This window comes from Syngnathus scovelli, chromosome 9 (assembly GCF_024217435.2).
Source record: "Syngnathus scovelli strain Florida chromosome 9, RoL_Ssco_1.2, whole genome shotgun sequence".
NCBI classification, from domain to species: Eukaryota; Metazoa; Chordata; class Actinopteri; order Syngnathiformes; family Syngnathidae; genus Syngnathus; species Syngnathus scovelli.
In genome coordinates this window covers 3,029,921-3,043,694 of record NC_090855.1, presented here as the reverse complement: position 1 = coordinate 3,043,694, position 13,774 = coordinate 3,029,921, and the positions used below count along the sequence as shown (strand labels likewise).

General features: G+C 41.7%; 3 protein-coding genes across 6 annotated transcripts; 1 reads left to right on the top strand and 2 right to left on the bottom strand.

Moving 5' to 3' along the window:
- The first annotated feature begins 202 nt into the window (after positions 1–202).
- On the top strand, positions 203–10,344 carry LOC125975379 (phosphatidylinositol 4-phosphate 5-kinase type-1 alpha). Of its 4 annotated transcripts, none has more exons than XM_049730922.2 (17): positions 258–343; positions 2,287–2,325; positions 3,219–3,253; positions 4,059–4,151; positions 4,228–4,358; positions 4,434–4,551; positions 4,676–4,828; positions 4,902–5,201; positions 5,486–5,715; positions 5,799–5,882; positions 5,959–6,007; positions 6,205–6,289; positions 6,396–6,566; positions 6,636–6,765; positions 6,844–6,906; positions 6,990–7,089; positions 7,307–10,344. In XM_049730922.2, exons 1-17 carry the CDS (start codon positions 295–297, stop codon positions 7,307–7,309), a joined length of 1,833 nt encoding a protein of 610 aa, XP_049586879.1. In that variant the 5' UTR covers positions 258–294; the 3' UTR covers positions 7,310–10,344. The 4 variants fall into 4 exon arrangements, with proteins under 4 accessions (XP_049586882.1, XP_049586881.1, XP_049586879.1 ...); XM_049730923.2 differs by having other exon boundaries at positions 259–343; positions 6,639–6,765; XM_049730925.1 differs by lacking the exon at positions 2,287–2,325 and having other exon boundaries at positions 203–343; positions 6,639–6,765.
- Positions 9,562–11,649, bottom strand: LOC125975432 (serum amyloid P-component-like). Its single transcript, XM_049731021.1, has 3 exons — positions 11,555–11,649; positions 11,369–11,471; positions 9,562–11,169 (listed from the first exon to the last, which is right to left on the bottom strand). Exons 1-3 carry the CDS (start codon positions 11,610–11,612, stop codon positions 10,656–10,658), a joined length of 675 nt encoding a protein of 224 aa, XP_049586978.1. The 5' UTR covers positions 11,613–11,649; the 3' UTR covers positions 9,562–10,655.
- A 447-nt stretch (positions 11,650–12,096) lies between these two features.
- On the bottom strand, positions 12,097–13,475 carry LOC125975436 (C-reactive protein). Its single transcript, XM_049731026.1, has 4 exons — positions 13,258–13,475; positions 13,085–13,142; positions 12,881–12,983; positions 12,097–12,803 (listed from the first exon to the last, which is right to left on the bottom strand). Exons 2-4 carry the CDS (start codon positions 13,140–13,142, stop codon positions 12,290–12,292), a joined length of 675 nt encoding a protein of 224 aa, XP_049586983.1. The 5' UTR covers positions 13,258–13,475; the 3' UTR covers positions 12,097–12,289.
- Between the last annotated feature and the right edge of the window lie 299 nt (positions 13,476–13,774).

The window sequence follows — 13,774 nt, the reverse complement described above, 5'->3', positions numbered from 1 at the left end:
TTAACCAGTAACATTTGATGTCTGTATTGCTCATTTCAACAAACAGCATGTAGACTAATTAAAAGATTAAATTGGTCAAAAATAATTAAAAAAGGCTCCATTCAAGATCAAATCATTTGCATTATGAATATTGATATAAATAATTTCGCCTTAATGAGGCAGGCAAGCAAATATTCTAAGCACTTCCACTTCCGTCCACTTGTGGCGCTGTGGTGCCGATGACGACCATTAAACCCGCAGTGTGCTGGGGCTGGCTGAGATGTGAACACAGTACAGTGGAAACAACTAACCATAATGGCGACTGCTGGTGGAGCAGTAGACCCTGGATCAATAGCCCTGACAGGTATTTAACCAACACTCGTTTCTACTTAACTACCTAAACAGAACCTACAAAAGTGACGATTTGCAGTTGTGAGGAAAAGTGTGTGATGCGGTGCCTTCGAATTCGGCTAGTCTCGGGAGGCTACGTTGCTAAGCTAGCACCAAGCCGAAGAAATAAATGAACCGGTGTTTAGTTCGTTTGGTAGTTCGCTGTCCTGTCAATAAGTTCGGTGTGGCGATTTTACTAAAGATATCTAAATATTCAGGCTCGTTATGTTAAGTCTCAAAGATCACTATGGTTCAGCTGTCGTACTGTATATTATTGTCAAACCGGTCATTTTTTTCTTAGTGGTGTAATATGAAGAAAGCTGGATACACAGAGCTTCTAGTCTTCAGTGTCAATATTTTGTCTAAAAATAGGCCGTGTTTGTTTTTCAACTATACAAATAACGGTAATAGAAAAAATAACGGTGTCACCCTCCCTCCTGTTTCATGACAAGGTTAAATTAAATAAATGTCTCGTGTCGTGCGAGCTCCCATCTGTTTCTTTTTACACACTGTGAAATTGTTTTATTAATATTTCAGTGTTCGAGAAAGCTTTATTTTTCTTGCCGTATGTGTTCTATTGATTTTTTTTCCCACCTCCTTTCACTTATAGAAAAAGCAAACAACTGGAATTTATTCAAAACAAATTTGCTGCGGGGATTTTCCCTTAATTGTTTTGTTAAGTACTGCTATCTTGACTCACAGGTTTAACTTGTTCCTTGACCAATGTTCTTAATAGGAAGTACACACGATTTCCTAAAAGTGACAGTTCAGGTTGGAATGGGCATTTACAACCTGGTAAATAAAACCTTATAAAGAGTATAAATTCTATATTTCTCGACAGATCAAGCTTGTAACTTGAAGAACTTGTTAGTTGGGGCTACTTAAGGTATCACTGCATTTCTCCCGATACCAAACATGTTTTTTTTTTTAGCTTTAATTTGCATTAGCTCTATAGAAATGTTTATCACCTCTGTTTGTTTGAGATCGAACAAACTTTTGTCAACTAGCTGTTTGAGCTATTTTGTTGGTGTAGGCAATGGTTGGACGATTTGAACTAAGGAAGCTGCTTTAAAAAAATGTTCTGACAAAATAATTTGAAATGTTGAATAAAATGGTCCCTTTTGTTTACTTTCTCATGTCAAAGAAAATTATTGTTTCCTTTATGGTTTGTACGTCCATTGTGGTGTCCTGCTAATCCTTACAATATGTTGAATTAATGCCATTTTTTTTCTTGGCAACAATACACACTGGTTGCCAGTGGGAAGTTAAAACACACATTTTGTCATTTTGCATTTCCTGCAACCCCGTATCCAGTAATGGGGAACCGTTTACATATCACAGATGATTTTAGTTTATTTAAATTCTCAGAGTGAAGCGATCACAGAAATTTTATCCGTGACACAGGCAGAATCTGTGAACACAAATAGTAGCATACGGGAACGTTAGCTTACGAGCGAGCTGCCAAAAATGCTCGGCTCAGTTTTCAAATCAAGGAAAGAACTTTATTTATTCTCTTTCCTGGTAGACTGAAAATGTTTAGAGGAAACGCATGGCCTATATTGCCGCGTAAACACTGCAGGCTAGTTGCGAAAAGCTGCCAGGGATTGTTTCGTCGAGTGAATGCCAGATGGTTTCCCTATTGTCAATTGTCCTAATTGGGTTAAGTCAGATTTTTTTCTTCTTCTGCAGCACCATTAATTATCTTGATCTGCAAACTTTGAAACAAGTTCCCCCCCCCAAAAAAAACAAAAGAGGAATTGGCCCCATAAGAAACAATCTAGATTATAAAAACCTCATAAAAAGTGACATTTTAACATTTCATTTGAATTGATACAAATTAAGGGGAAAGTATCAATTTCCATTAGCTCGTGATGACGTCATGAAATGTCCGTTTTTGGGCCATGTGCTGCTTTGCAGATATTAGGACTCGTTTCTGGAGGAGAGCGCTGCAGCGAGGTACTGTCATGCACGGACGCGTTTCTCGACGCGTGAACGGAAACTGCATGGCGAGCGATGCTGTTTTACGTAACAAAAGGGGGCTAGCGAAAAGATGCTGGTTGTTTACCGGTGGAATAAATAGCAGATGACTCTGCCTCATTAACAATCCTCTTTTGCTTGGAGTGGCCGTATGCAGTCGCGAATGTTCCTACAGGTGTCCAATCTCCTCCAGCTTCCTTTTGCATGCATTGAAGTAGCTGTTGCCATTGGTTACAGGCGAGAGGTCCTCTCAGAGTGGGCGAGAAAGTACTGTCGAGTTGAATGCAATGTTTACGTAAGGAAAGTACGTTGAGCAGAGTTCTTTAGAATTTCCATCTCACTTTGCGGCGTTGATTTTTTTCTGAAAGTATGCCTGGCAGAGTCGCTTTGAAATGGTGGCCAGAGCACTATGACTGTTATGAATTCAGAAAAAAAAAAAAATGCTTGTGAGGCTGTAGTTCTATTAACGGGCTGACTAGTGGCATGGAAAAGGGTCATGCCCCCTGTGTGTCACTAATAAAGTGTGCTTGCTGTGGTCAATGTCATGGATTACAGTTAAGACAATATGATAATTTAAAAAAAATAATAATAATAATAATTCCAGTCTTCAGTAGACGCTGTATTTTGTTAATGAAGGAGGTAATGGCAGAAAACACCTCAGGGATAATCTGAATGTAGAGCAGCCGGCTCCGGGGAAAAGTAGCTCTAATTTGCGCCGGGCTGCTGTTATCAAGAAGCAGAAGCGGTATCAACAGCAACCCGTGCTGAAAATGGCTCATTAACCCCAGAAGAGTCCCGTCCCCCCCCCAAAAAAAAAGCAAGGTGAAACTGAGTTGCTCATGTTGTAAATGCAAGTTTGCTTTGTCTTTTAGGGACCAGTGGCATCTTCAGAGGAGGACCTTCAGAGGTAAGGACACTTGAAATTGAGGATTTGAATACATTATATGATAATAGATTCTTGTTTGGTGTGAAATAAAATCCCCTGCCAACCTTTTCATTAGTCTATCGCAAGAGATGTGCTGTCCGGTGTTGAAGCAATCCCCCTTTTTTGAATTTGAGTCATAGGCTCAACTGTATACAGGAAACCACCACGCACATTTGACCTGGCCTCAAATTCTCTCGAAAATCACCTCACAGTCACGTATTTCTTTCCTGTTCCTTTTTTTTTTTTTTGTACATTGTGATTTTAATCTGACAGAAAACAACTGCGCCTGGCCAGTAGGACCACACACACTATTTTCACTGCTATGTAATCTGATCCCCGGGTCAATGTGTATAGGTCAATAAAAGGAAAGAGTATTTCTCGATAACTAGTCGAGTACAGCCAACGTGTTCATCCAAATGGGTATTGTAACCCATCAATCATCAGATAACCATCAACACAGAGTCCTTCTCAATCGTATCAAGAATCGACTTGTTTCCCGTTTGACTGGTCCGGCCGAGTGTGTGAGCGAGTGCGACACACGCCAGTTGAAAGCAGCTGATGCAGCACTTGGCACGCCGGCACTATGTGGTGAATTAAAAAGTTCAGCGGTTGCTATGCAGCCCCGTGTGCTAGATTCCATTTCATTTAGAGGAGGGGGAACAGCAAGACTGGAAAGTTCTTTTTTTTTTTTTGGGTTGGTAGGTGCTAATTATGGAACGTGATATTGTTGTCATCCCCGTTTTTGTCGACTTTAAAATGGATTGTCTCCTTTTTGTAATTTGTTTAGATGCCCGGCTCCTCAGGCACCACTCAGAGTATGAAGAAGACCATCGGCCACCGGGGCGTTGAGACCACCACGGGAGAGACCACCTACAAAAAGGTTTGTTGGAGTCGTGATACCGATTGATTGACACCGGAAAGTTTCATGAGTTGTTTGTGCCGTTTCTTCCTCTCAGACGACGTCGTCTGCCCTCAAAGGTGCCATTCAGTTGGGCATTACTCACACGGTGGGCAGCTTGAGTCAGAAGGCCGAGAGGGATGTGCTCATGCAGGATTTTGTCGTCGTCGAAAGTATCTTTTTCCCCAGGTTGGTAGCACACGTGCGCTCGGGATATGGCATTCTTTCGAAGTTGTCTCACCGCAGCTCGCTTTTTCATTCCAGCGAAGGCAGTAACCTGACTCCGGCTCATCACTACAGCGATTTCCGTTTTAAGACCTACGCTCCCATCGCCTTCCGTTATTTCCGAGAGCTGTTTGGCATTCGGCCAGACGACTACCTGGTTAGTGCTTGAGGCAATCTGCAAAATATTCAGGAAAGCAGATGTTGCAGTTAACACTACCCCCCCCCCCTTTTTTTTTTTTTTCTTTCTGGTAAACTCCTGCATTTTGTTTTTCTTCTTCAAGTATTCTCTGTGTAACGAGCCACTGATCGAGCTCTCCAACCCTGGAGCCAGCGGATCGCTCTTCTACGTCTCCGGTGACGACGAGTTCATCATCAAAACTGTTCAGCACAAAGAGGCAGAGTTTCTCCAGAAGCTCCTTCCTGGATACTTCATGGTCAGCAATTTCATTTCATCCAAATGACACATTTGGGGCTTTCATTCTTCACACAACTCCTTCTCCCTTCCAGAACATCAACCAAAACAAGCGGACGTTGCTGCCCAAGTTCTACGGACTTTACTGCGTCCAAGCAGGGGGCAAGAATATTCGTATCGTTGTTATGAACAATCTCCTACCCCGGATAATCCCCATGCACCTCAAATACGACATGAAAGGATCCACTTATAAGAGACGGGCCTCGCCTAAGGAGAGGGAAAAGGGCAATCCCACCTACAAAGACCTGGACTTTATCCAGGATTTGCCCGACGGCCTGCAGCTGGAAGCAGACAATTACAACGCTCTTTGCAAGACAATACAAAGGGACTGCCTGGTGAGTCTGGAATTGGTGCGCTTTGGCTTTTATTCAGTGATGTTGGAGTCAAATAAAAGTCCCAATCGGTAAGTATTAGATTTGCAGAGTCACCGTGACTTTGCCTGTCTCGTTCATGTGTAAAAAAAGATCACAACATCCTCATGTGACCATCTCAGGTAACCTGAGCAGCCGCTTTGAATCTAAAATACACACACACACATGGGGTTTAATGTTTCTGGAAAATAATCCAGTGCTAATTTTTCCTGACTTTAAAATGCTGATCTTTTGTGTACATTATAAAGCTCTTGCAGAGTTTCAAAATCATGGACTACAGTCTGCTGATGGGCATTCACAACATGGACCAGGCCAATCGGGAGCGCGCCGGGGGCTTTTCCGGGGACAGCGGCGGGTCGGACGGAGCGGTGACGCCAGATCAGCGCCGGCCTCAAGCCCAGAAAAGTCTTTACTGTACTGCCATGGAGTCCATCCAAGGGGAGGCTCGGGGAAAGGGCGCTTTGGATTCCGAAGACCAGTCAGTTTAATTACCGAAGCTCAAAACGTTGCCGGTTGCTAATCCGCAACCTTTGAGTCATGCCTCGTATTTTGGCTTCGCAGCATGGGAGGCATTCCGGCTCGGAATGGAAAAGGGGAGCGCTTACTCATCTACATCGGCATCATAGACATCCTCCAGTCTTACAGGTATCTGACTCAAGAGAAAATTTCCCATCTGTGCTATTTTTATGCCATTTGTGTAACGCTTTCTTCATCCTTTTAGATTTGTTAAAAGGTTGGAACACTCCTGGAAGGCATTGGTGCACGATGGGGTAAGATCCTGCCCAGCAGGAAATAAAATGACATGACAAAAAATAAATCTAGGACAATGAAATGTACAATCTGGTTTATTGACACACACGTCACTCACCGGGGCCAAGCCCCGCCTTTTAAAGCCTCACACCGTTCAATCATGCCGATAATTAGTCGAATAATCGATTCTAAAAACCTTCTTGTTGTTTCATTGTAGGACACCGTTTCAGTTCACAGACCTGGCTTCTACGCAGAGCGCTTCCAACAGTTCATGTGCAACACGGTGTTTAGGAAAATTCCACGTAAGTGCACATCTGTGGTTTGTTTTGGGAGTTAAGCCCAAAAAAAAAAAAATCTTTAGATTTATGAGCAAAGGAAATTCACTGCTCTTCAATACATCCTCTGTAGTGAAGCCTTCCCCATCTAAGAAGAGCCGCAGCGGAGGTCAAGCGGGTCTTAGGAGGGCTCCCACTTTGGGAGCTCCCACCCCACTCTCCCACGCAACGGGGCAGTCGGCCATAGACCCCAGACTGGTTTATCGCCCCCATTTTAAAAGCACAGAGTCAGAAGGAGACGGCGGTGAGACCCGCCGCGCTCAACTTGGCATTTACAGCAATTCCGTTCCTTAATTTAGATGTTTGCTTTGAGTAGTTCAGGCAGGCAGACCGGATCTGGTTCCCAGGACCCCGCCGCTGCATGACAACCCCGCTGACTGCGAGGCCAACCTCTCCACCTCGTCTGTAGGCAGCTTAGAACTTGGTTCCTCTCCTCCTCTAAGGTAAAGAATCACCCAAGTCATTTTTATGACTCCATTGCTGCTCGTGTAACACAATGACCATCTTGCTCTGGCATCTAGGTCCGTTGGGGTGGAGGTGCACAAATCAGCTCACACCGACAATGAACAGGGTGCTTTTCACAGGTAGCTACACACGTGTGATATATTTTTAACCCACATTTTGTTGTTGTTGTTGTTGTTGACACGTGGTTTGACTTGTGTTGCAGCTTCGAGGTCGACGGCAGCGGAGACAATTCAGCCCACCTGTCCGGAAGTGAAGACGTAGTTTCATTGTCGGACATCATCCCCGAGACTAACATCAATTTTGTACGTTCTGTACTATCTCACTAAAACCTTGACATTATATGTCACAGATTACAAAATAGATGGCAGCATGAAGAAGGAACAATATGTGGAAATACTGAAGCAACAACTCAAGACTACGTCAGATGGGGAAATTCAAACTTGAGCTCCTCCGATTGGATGAGACATTTCAATTATATTTGAATTCTAACCTTTTTTTTTTTTTTTTTAATCCTCACAGTAAACATTTTGACAAAGTGCCATCTGAAGAGGACGCGTGCCTGAAGGTGGGCAGAGTGAAGGACGGCGAAAGCAGCCCATCCGTGTCAGACCCGTTTCCCCCCCCCCCCCCCAACACATGCAAGGTTTGCCGGATGAATCTGCCTGGTGGAGGAAACGCTAAGACGGGCAGCTGTGCGTGTTTGTAGTCTTTCCCAGTCGACAACACCCGTCCCAAATCACCCAAGAATGAGGGTTATGACCACAATTATGTCTTTGTATCAAATCAAATTTTCTTTCTCCTCATCTGAGATTTGCGAGCGTAGTGAAATCACGATGAGTCACTTTTTGAAGTGCGCGTGTGGGCACAGATGGGAGCAGTACACACTGAAGTGAGTCTGAGTGGGATCAGAGTTGTGTGACGCCATTTATTTTAGTCTTCCTCTTACAGCACATCATCTTCCACTCGCTGGCGCTTTGAGCCGCCCCGTGTTTTTCCCTTATCGGCAAATAAGAGGCCGCCCCCTCCCTCGCTAAAATCACGTCGTCTTAAAATCATGGATGGAAGCAGCGCTTGACGATTAAGTAGGTTTTCATGCAAACGCTGGAAGCTGTTGCGGTGCTGCTGAATGTATACGTCCCCCGTCCCCCCCCCCCCCCCCTTTCTTCATAGAATGTGTCTTATTAAAATGGAAGAATGTCCCCCCGCCCGCCCACTCATACCATATGTGCTAAATATTTTTTATCTGGATCATGATAAGTGCAGTTGGCAGCAAGCACATGCGCTTCGATGAAGTATTAAGCCGGCGGCGACGGCCATTTTGCAGATGTGGTTATTTTGTCTGCCGTGTCTGTGCCTTTGTGTTTTTGTTTTTTTCTTCTCTCCCCCCCCAACGCTTTTTTTTGTCCCCTCATCTGCCATGTGATTCACGACTGATAATTTCTTTTAACAGTAAACACAAACTTGCCTTATCACTACTGCGGAAACCATCCGGTTATTATTTGAGTGTCTTTTGTCTGCATTTTCAAAAATGTTGTCATGCGAAAGAGTATCATGGCCACACTGAAAGAAAAAAAAAAAAAAAAAATCTTAATTTTAAGTAGAGTTTTGGATGTGTGGAGTTTCGGTTGTCGAGTTGAAATAAAGCAAATGGACTTTTTTTTTTTTTAATGGTTGAAGTGTTTATGGGCTCTCCTGTAAATTGAGGATTTTATAGGGACAAAAATCATGCAAATAGAGCAAAATTGTTTGCAGTTTTTAACAATGTTTCATGCAAGGCAACCTTTACTTGTAATATTCTTTGTTTATGTCTGACCTTTTTTTTTTTCCTTGTAAAATAGTCAACATTATTGTAAACTTAAATTCAGTCTTTTTTTACATAATCCAACTGTCCTCACATTTTCTTTCTCCTAATCAGTGTGGCCTTAATACTTGCTTGTACTTTTTGGTTATTTAAGTGTTTGGAAGGATCAGAGTGTCAAGGATGAATTTTCACAAATTGGAATTGTACTTAAAAGTGTCTTCCAAGAAGCTGCCGTGTTGCATTATTAGTTTTCCCCAAAATCTCACACTCTGATTCCTTTAACCTGCCTTTTCCCAACCTCTGAGCTTATATACTCATTTACTATTACTAATTTCCCACAGCTCAGCGGTTGGGAATCTGCTTTTTTATCCGCCTACACTCGTATAACAGACGAATAATTACGAATGTCTGTTGTTGATCATTTCTGCTGGTTACAGAAATGGCAACTTGCCTGAATACACTCCTGGACCAAAAATGATGAACTCTTTGTACAACTGTGTGTTTTCATAGAACTTTAGATTTTTTTTTTTTTTGCTTTAATCATGTGTAGTGTTTGTGTTGTTACTGTTTAAAACAACACAATCACGTGACAGGCAGGGTCACCCCCCCACCTCATTCCTTTTTACACCAGTGAGAGATTTCCTCATAGCAAGTGGAAAGACGTCATCTCATCTACTGTAATCTCAGCCACATGTGCTCTATGCAGCAAAGAAACCGAAGGGAGGGGATGATTATCGACTGAAAAAAAAAAAATGTTAGGTCAAATGTGTGTTTTCTAAGCCAGGCAGTGCACCAAAGAGGAATCGGAGCGGCTCAATTTGAGAAAAAAAAAATCACTTTTGGTTTGTGGTAATAACACTGGTTTGACCTGTGTTTGAGGATTTTGAAACTGGATTTTTTTTTTCAAAATTGTTTAATATTTAAGATATATCTGATGTATGTATATGTCCAGTGATTTTTTTTTTTAAGTTAGTTTAGAGACTGGAGATATTTAGACCAACACATTCCTGTGACATTCTAGTATAATTTACTACGTTTGTGTTAGCGTGTAGTCTTTTTAAGTAATATTTGTGGTGTTTAAGCAGAAATGGAAAATATCCATTTAAGGTTTTGCCAAACTCATCGGCTCCAATTTGTTGCGTTGTATTTTGACGGTCGGTGCTGTGTAATGGCTGGAATGCAATCTCTCTCCGCATGACATTGCTGCACAAATGAAATATCCTCCTCTGGTGCTTTAACGTGGCGACACTACATTTTGTTTTATTTTTGCGAATGCAATATTATGAACCACAATCCGCCACCACTCACTAAACAGAGAAGTATATTTATTTAAAGACTCGGCTTGAAATGAACGAAATTGTGTGATTGTACTTGTCCAGAAGGATTTCGCAATCTTTTTCGCTATTATATATATATATATGAAGAGGGAGTATGTGACAACTTTTTCTATTTCCGATTGTGATACGATAAATAGAATTGTATTCTCTCATAACAGATCTGGGTTGTTAATCAGATTTTTTTTTTTTTTCTACATGAATGTTTCACATGAGCCAATAATGCTGGTTGTCCAATATGCTTCACTGACTATATTTCTACAAAGTGTGTGTACAAACAAAAGTGTGTATAATGTAAATAGAAGTCACTGAAATGCCTTCTCATGCAATATGTGCTGCCTGTTTGTCCTGCCATGATTCAGTTATGTGGTGGTGATGTTTTCATGCATTCAAAGGATTAAACTCCAGTTTTGTAAATCTTTTTTTGGGGCTGCACCTTGTGCTTTAAGTTCATGATTATTTTTGAATAGTTAGCTTTTTTTTTGCATCATTTGGTATTTTTTAGAGCAGTGATTCTCAAAATGGAGTCTGCAAAATATGAACTAATGCACTGTGCCAACAAATCAAACGTTACCCCTGTTACAATGGTTATAATAAGTCTACACACCCCAATACTTTTAAAAACGAACTTTATTATAAGATTAAAACTACTATATCTGGATATAATAGACTTTTTTCTTAAAAAAAAAATTCTTGAGGGGTCTCTAACAATTTGTTATTGCAAAACGTGATTTTATTCAGTAAGGACTTCATCCTCAACCAAAATGTTACCAACAATTTCAAAGTCGAGGGCTCTCCAGTTGAACACGTTCCCAGGGGTGAAGTTTGAGTCAGAGTCGTAGCGTAGGATCTCGTTGGAAGAGATGACATGGTCCCACACGTGAAGTCGTGAAATCATGCCGATGAAGGATTGACCGGCGTCAAAGCCTCCCCCGTAATTGTCCTGCTCTTGGCCCAGGATGGTGCTGGGCTTGCCGCTGATGGGTTGTCCCGAGTGGATGAATCTCTTGATGGTGGGCTTGCCATCCACCCACAACTGGCCGATGCCGTCGTCAGAACTCCAGGTGGCGCACATGGAATGCCAGGTATTTGGAGGAAAAGACAGAGCCAGGAAATCTGTGCCGCCATCCCGTGCATGCATCCTGATGACGTCGTTCGTGTTTATTTTGAAGAGCACAAAGTCATTGCTCACTGCCGGCGTGGCCAGTGAGAAAAGGCCGTAATTTCTGGTGAGATCTGTGACAAATCTGAGCAAAGATGGAAAAATAACATATTTAAATCAACCACAGCACTTTGACATGGTGAAGCAACACATATAGACATACAATACTCACATGCATATATTCTTTATCCTCTGCAAAAAATATTTCTCCTCACTGAGAAGCTTTCTTTTAATTAATAGTTTCTCAAACTAGCAAACCGACTCAGTGGTGGGACCCTAATTACCTGAGACAGACGGTCAATGCATTGAAGGATGTTTTGGGCGTCATTAGTTTCACGTGGTCTCTGGCAGTTTCCCTCGGGAAGACAAAGGCTTTGCCAGAAAGATCTGCACGCACGTCAAGAATGATTAACAACAACAGTGACATCTTTTCTGTATTGCTTAGCACACTTTTTGTGTGTGGTAAGTACCTTTGGTTTCTGCATAACATGATGCAAGCATCATCATGAAAACCAAGAGTTTCACCATCTGAAAGGAAGTCAATGTTGTCCACACAGTCAAACGCATGAAATGTGAACAATATTCCTGCATGCTGTCATTATATTAAAGTAATATCCTGAGTTATTAAAAAAAAAAAAAAAAAAAAAAAAGGAAAACAAACTTACCTTGTCTTGCAGCTTTGAGCAGACAGGCAAGTTCGCTTTCATCGATATTTATATGTATCATTATGTAATGGATACGAATTTTGAACTTCTGGTCTCTCGAGTAAACAAATAGGAAAAGTTTTAAATTGTGCAACATGTTGTCCTTAGCTCACCCCTGATCTGGCGCTTATCCGTCATCCATCGATCTCTGGTGCACGATAGTGGAACTCCAAACTACATTACCCATCATGCACTGCTGTGACGTCACAAATTGATTTCCAAGATGGTGTGCAGATCCTTCCAATACTTTTTGATTAGTTGAAACCTCTAATTAGTGTACAGTGGTTATAAAAAGTCTACACACCCCATTCCTTTTAAAAATGAACTTTATTATAATATTACAACTTTATCTGGGTAAAATATACTTTTTTTTCTTCTCTATGAATTTGTTATCGCAACATTGTGACTTTTCCTGAAATGGGATTAATTGGTGTTGGGATTATGAGGTTTTTGGGAAAACATGCCTTCTGGGAACCCAGAAAGTTTTCACGGAATGTGATTTCATTGAATAAAGACTTCATCCTCAACCAAAATGTTACCAACAATTTCAAAGTCGAGGGCTCTCCAGTTGAACACGTTCCCAGGGGTGAAGTTTGAGTCAGTCTCGTAGCGTTGGATCTCATAGGGATGGATGACATGGTCCCACATGTGAACTCGAGAGATCATGCCGATGAAGGATTGAGTGGCATCAAAGCCTCCCCCGTAATTGTCCTGCTCTTGGCCCAGGATGGTGATGGGCTTACCGCTGATGGGTTGTCCCGACTGGATGAACCTCTTGATGGTGGGCTTGCCATCCACCCACAACTGAGCAATGCCATTTTCAGAGTTCCAGGTGGAACACATAGTGTGCCAGGTATTTGGAGGAAAAGACAGAGCCAGGAATGCAGTACTGATGTCCCGTACAGTCATACTGATGACATCGTTCGTGCTTTTTTTGAAGAGCCCAAAGCCGTTGCTGATTGTCGGCGTGGCCAGAGAGAAAAGGACGTAGTTTCTGGTGAGATCAGTGACGAATCTGAGCAAAGATAGAAAACGACAAATTTACACTTTGCCATAAATCTGCTGTCTTAATGTAAACGATATCCTAATTACCTGAGACAGACGGTTAATGCATTGAAGGATGTTTTGGGTGTCATCAGTTTCACGTGGTCTCTGGCAGTTTCCCTCGGGAAGACAAAGGCTTTTCCAGAAAGATCTGCACGCACATCAAGAATGATTAAGACATTCAACAACAACAGTGACGCATTTTCTGTATTGCTTAGCACATTTTTGTGTTTGTATGTGTGTGGTGAGTACCTTGGGTTTCTGCATAACATGATGCAAGCATCATCATGAAAACCAAGAGTTTCACCATCTGAAAGGAAGTCAGTGTTGTCCACAGTCAAATGCATGAAATGGAAACATTATTCCTACATACTTTATATTAAAGCAATATTCAGAGTTATTCTAAAGGAAAACAAATGTCTTACCTTGTCTTGAGTGTGCAGCTTTAATCAGACAGGCGAGTTCCCTTTCGTCGATATTTATATGTAACATTATGTAATGGATAAGGATTTTGAACATCTGGTCTCTCGAATAAACAAATGTGGAAAGTTTTAAATTGTGCAACGCGATGCCTTTAGCTCATTGAAGTGTAGTGCTGTTTCATAGCAAAACAGCTGCGATCGCTCTCAGGTGGGAATGTGTCCAAACCCTCAAAAACTACATTACCCATCATGCACCGCCGTAACGTCATGAATTAATTTCCAAGATAGTGCTCGAAAGTATCATAGTTTGGTAAACACGGTGAAACACGTTTGAATTTAACCCCAAATTCATTATAATGCAACAATAAAACACTGATTTGACATATCGTTACATCTGCTTGCGTTTTATCTAGATACTAAACATGTTCTTTCAACGTTACTTTTTACCTTGAGGTTTCATCCCTAGAATGTAAATATATTTTGTTTAAAAAAATAAAATGCCTAATAAATTTGCGCAATC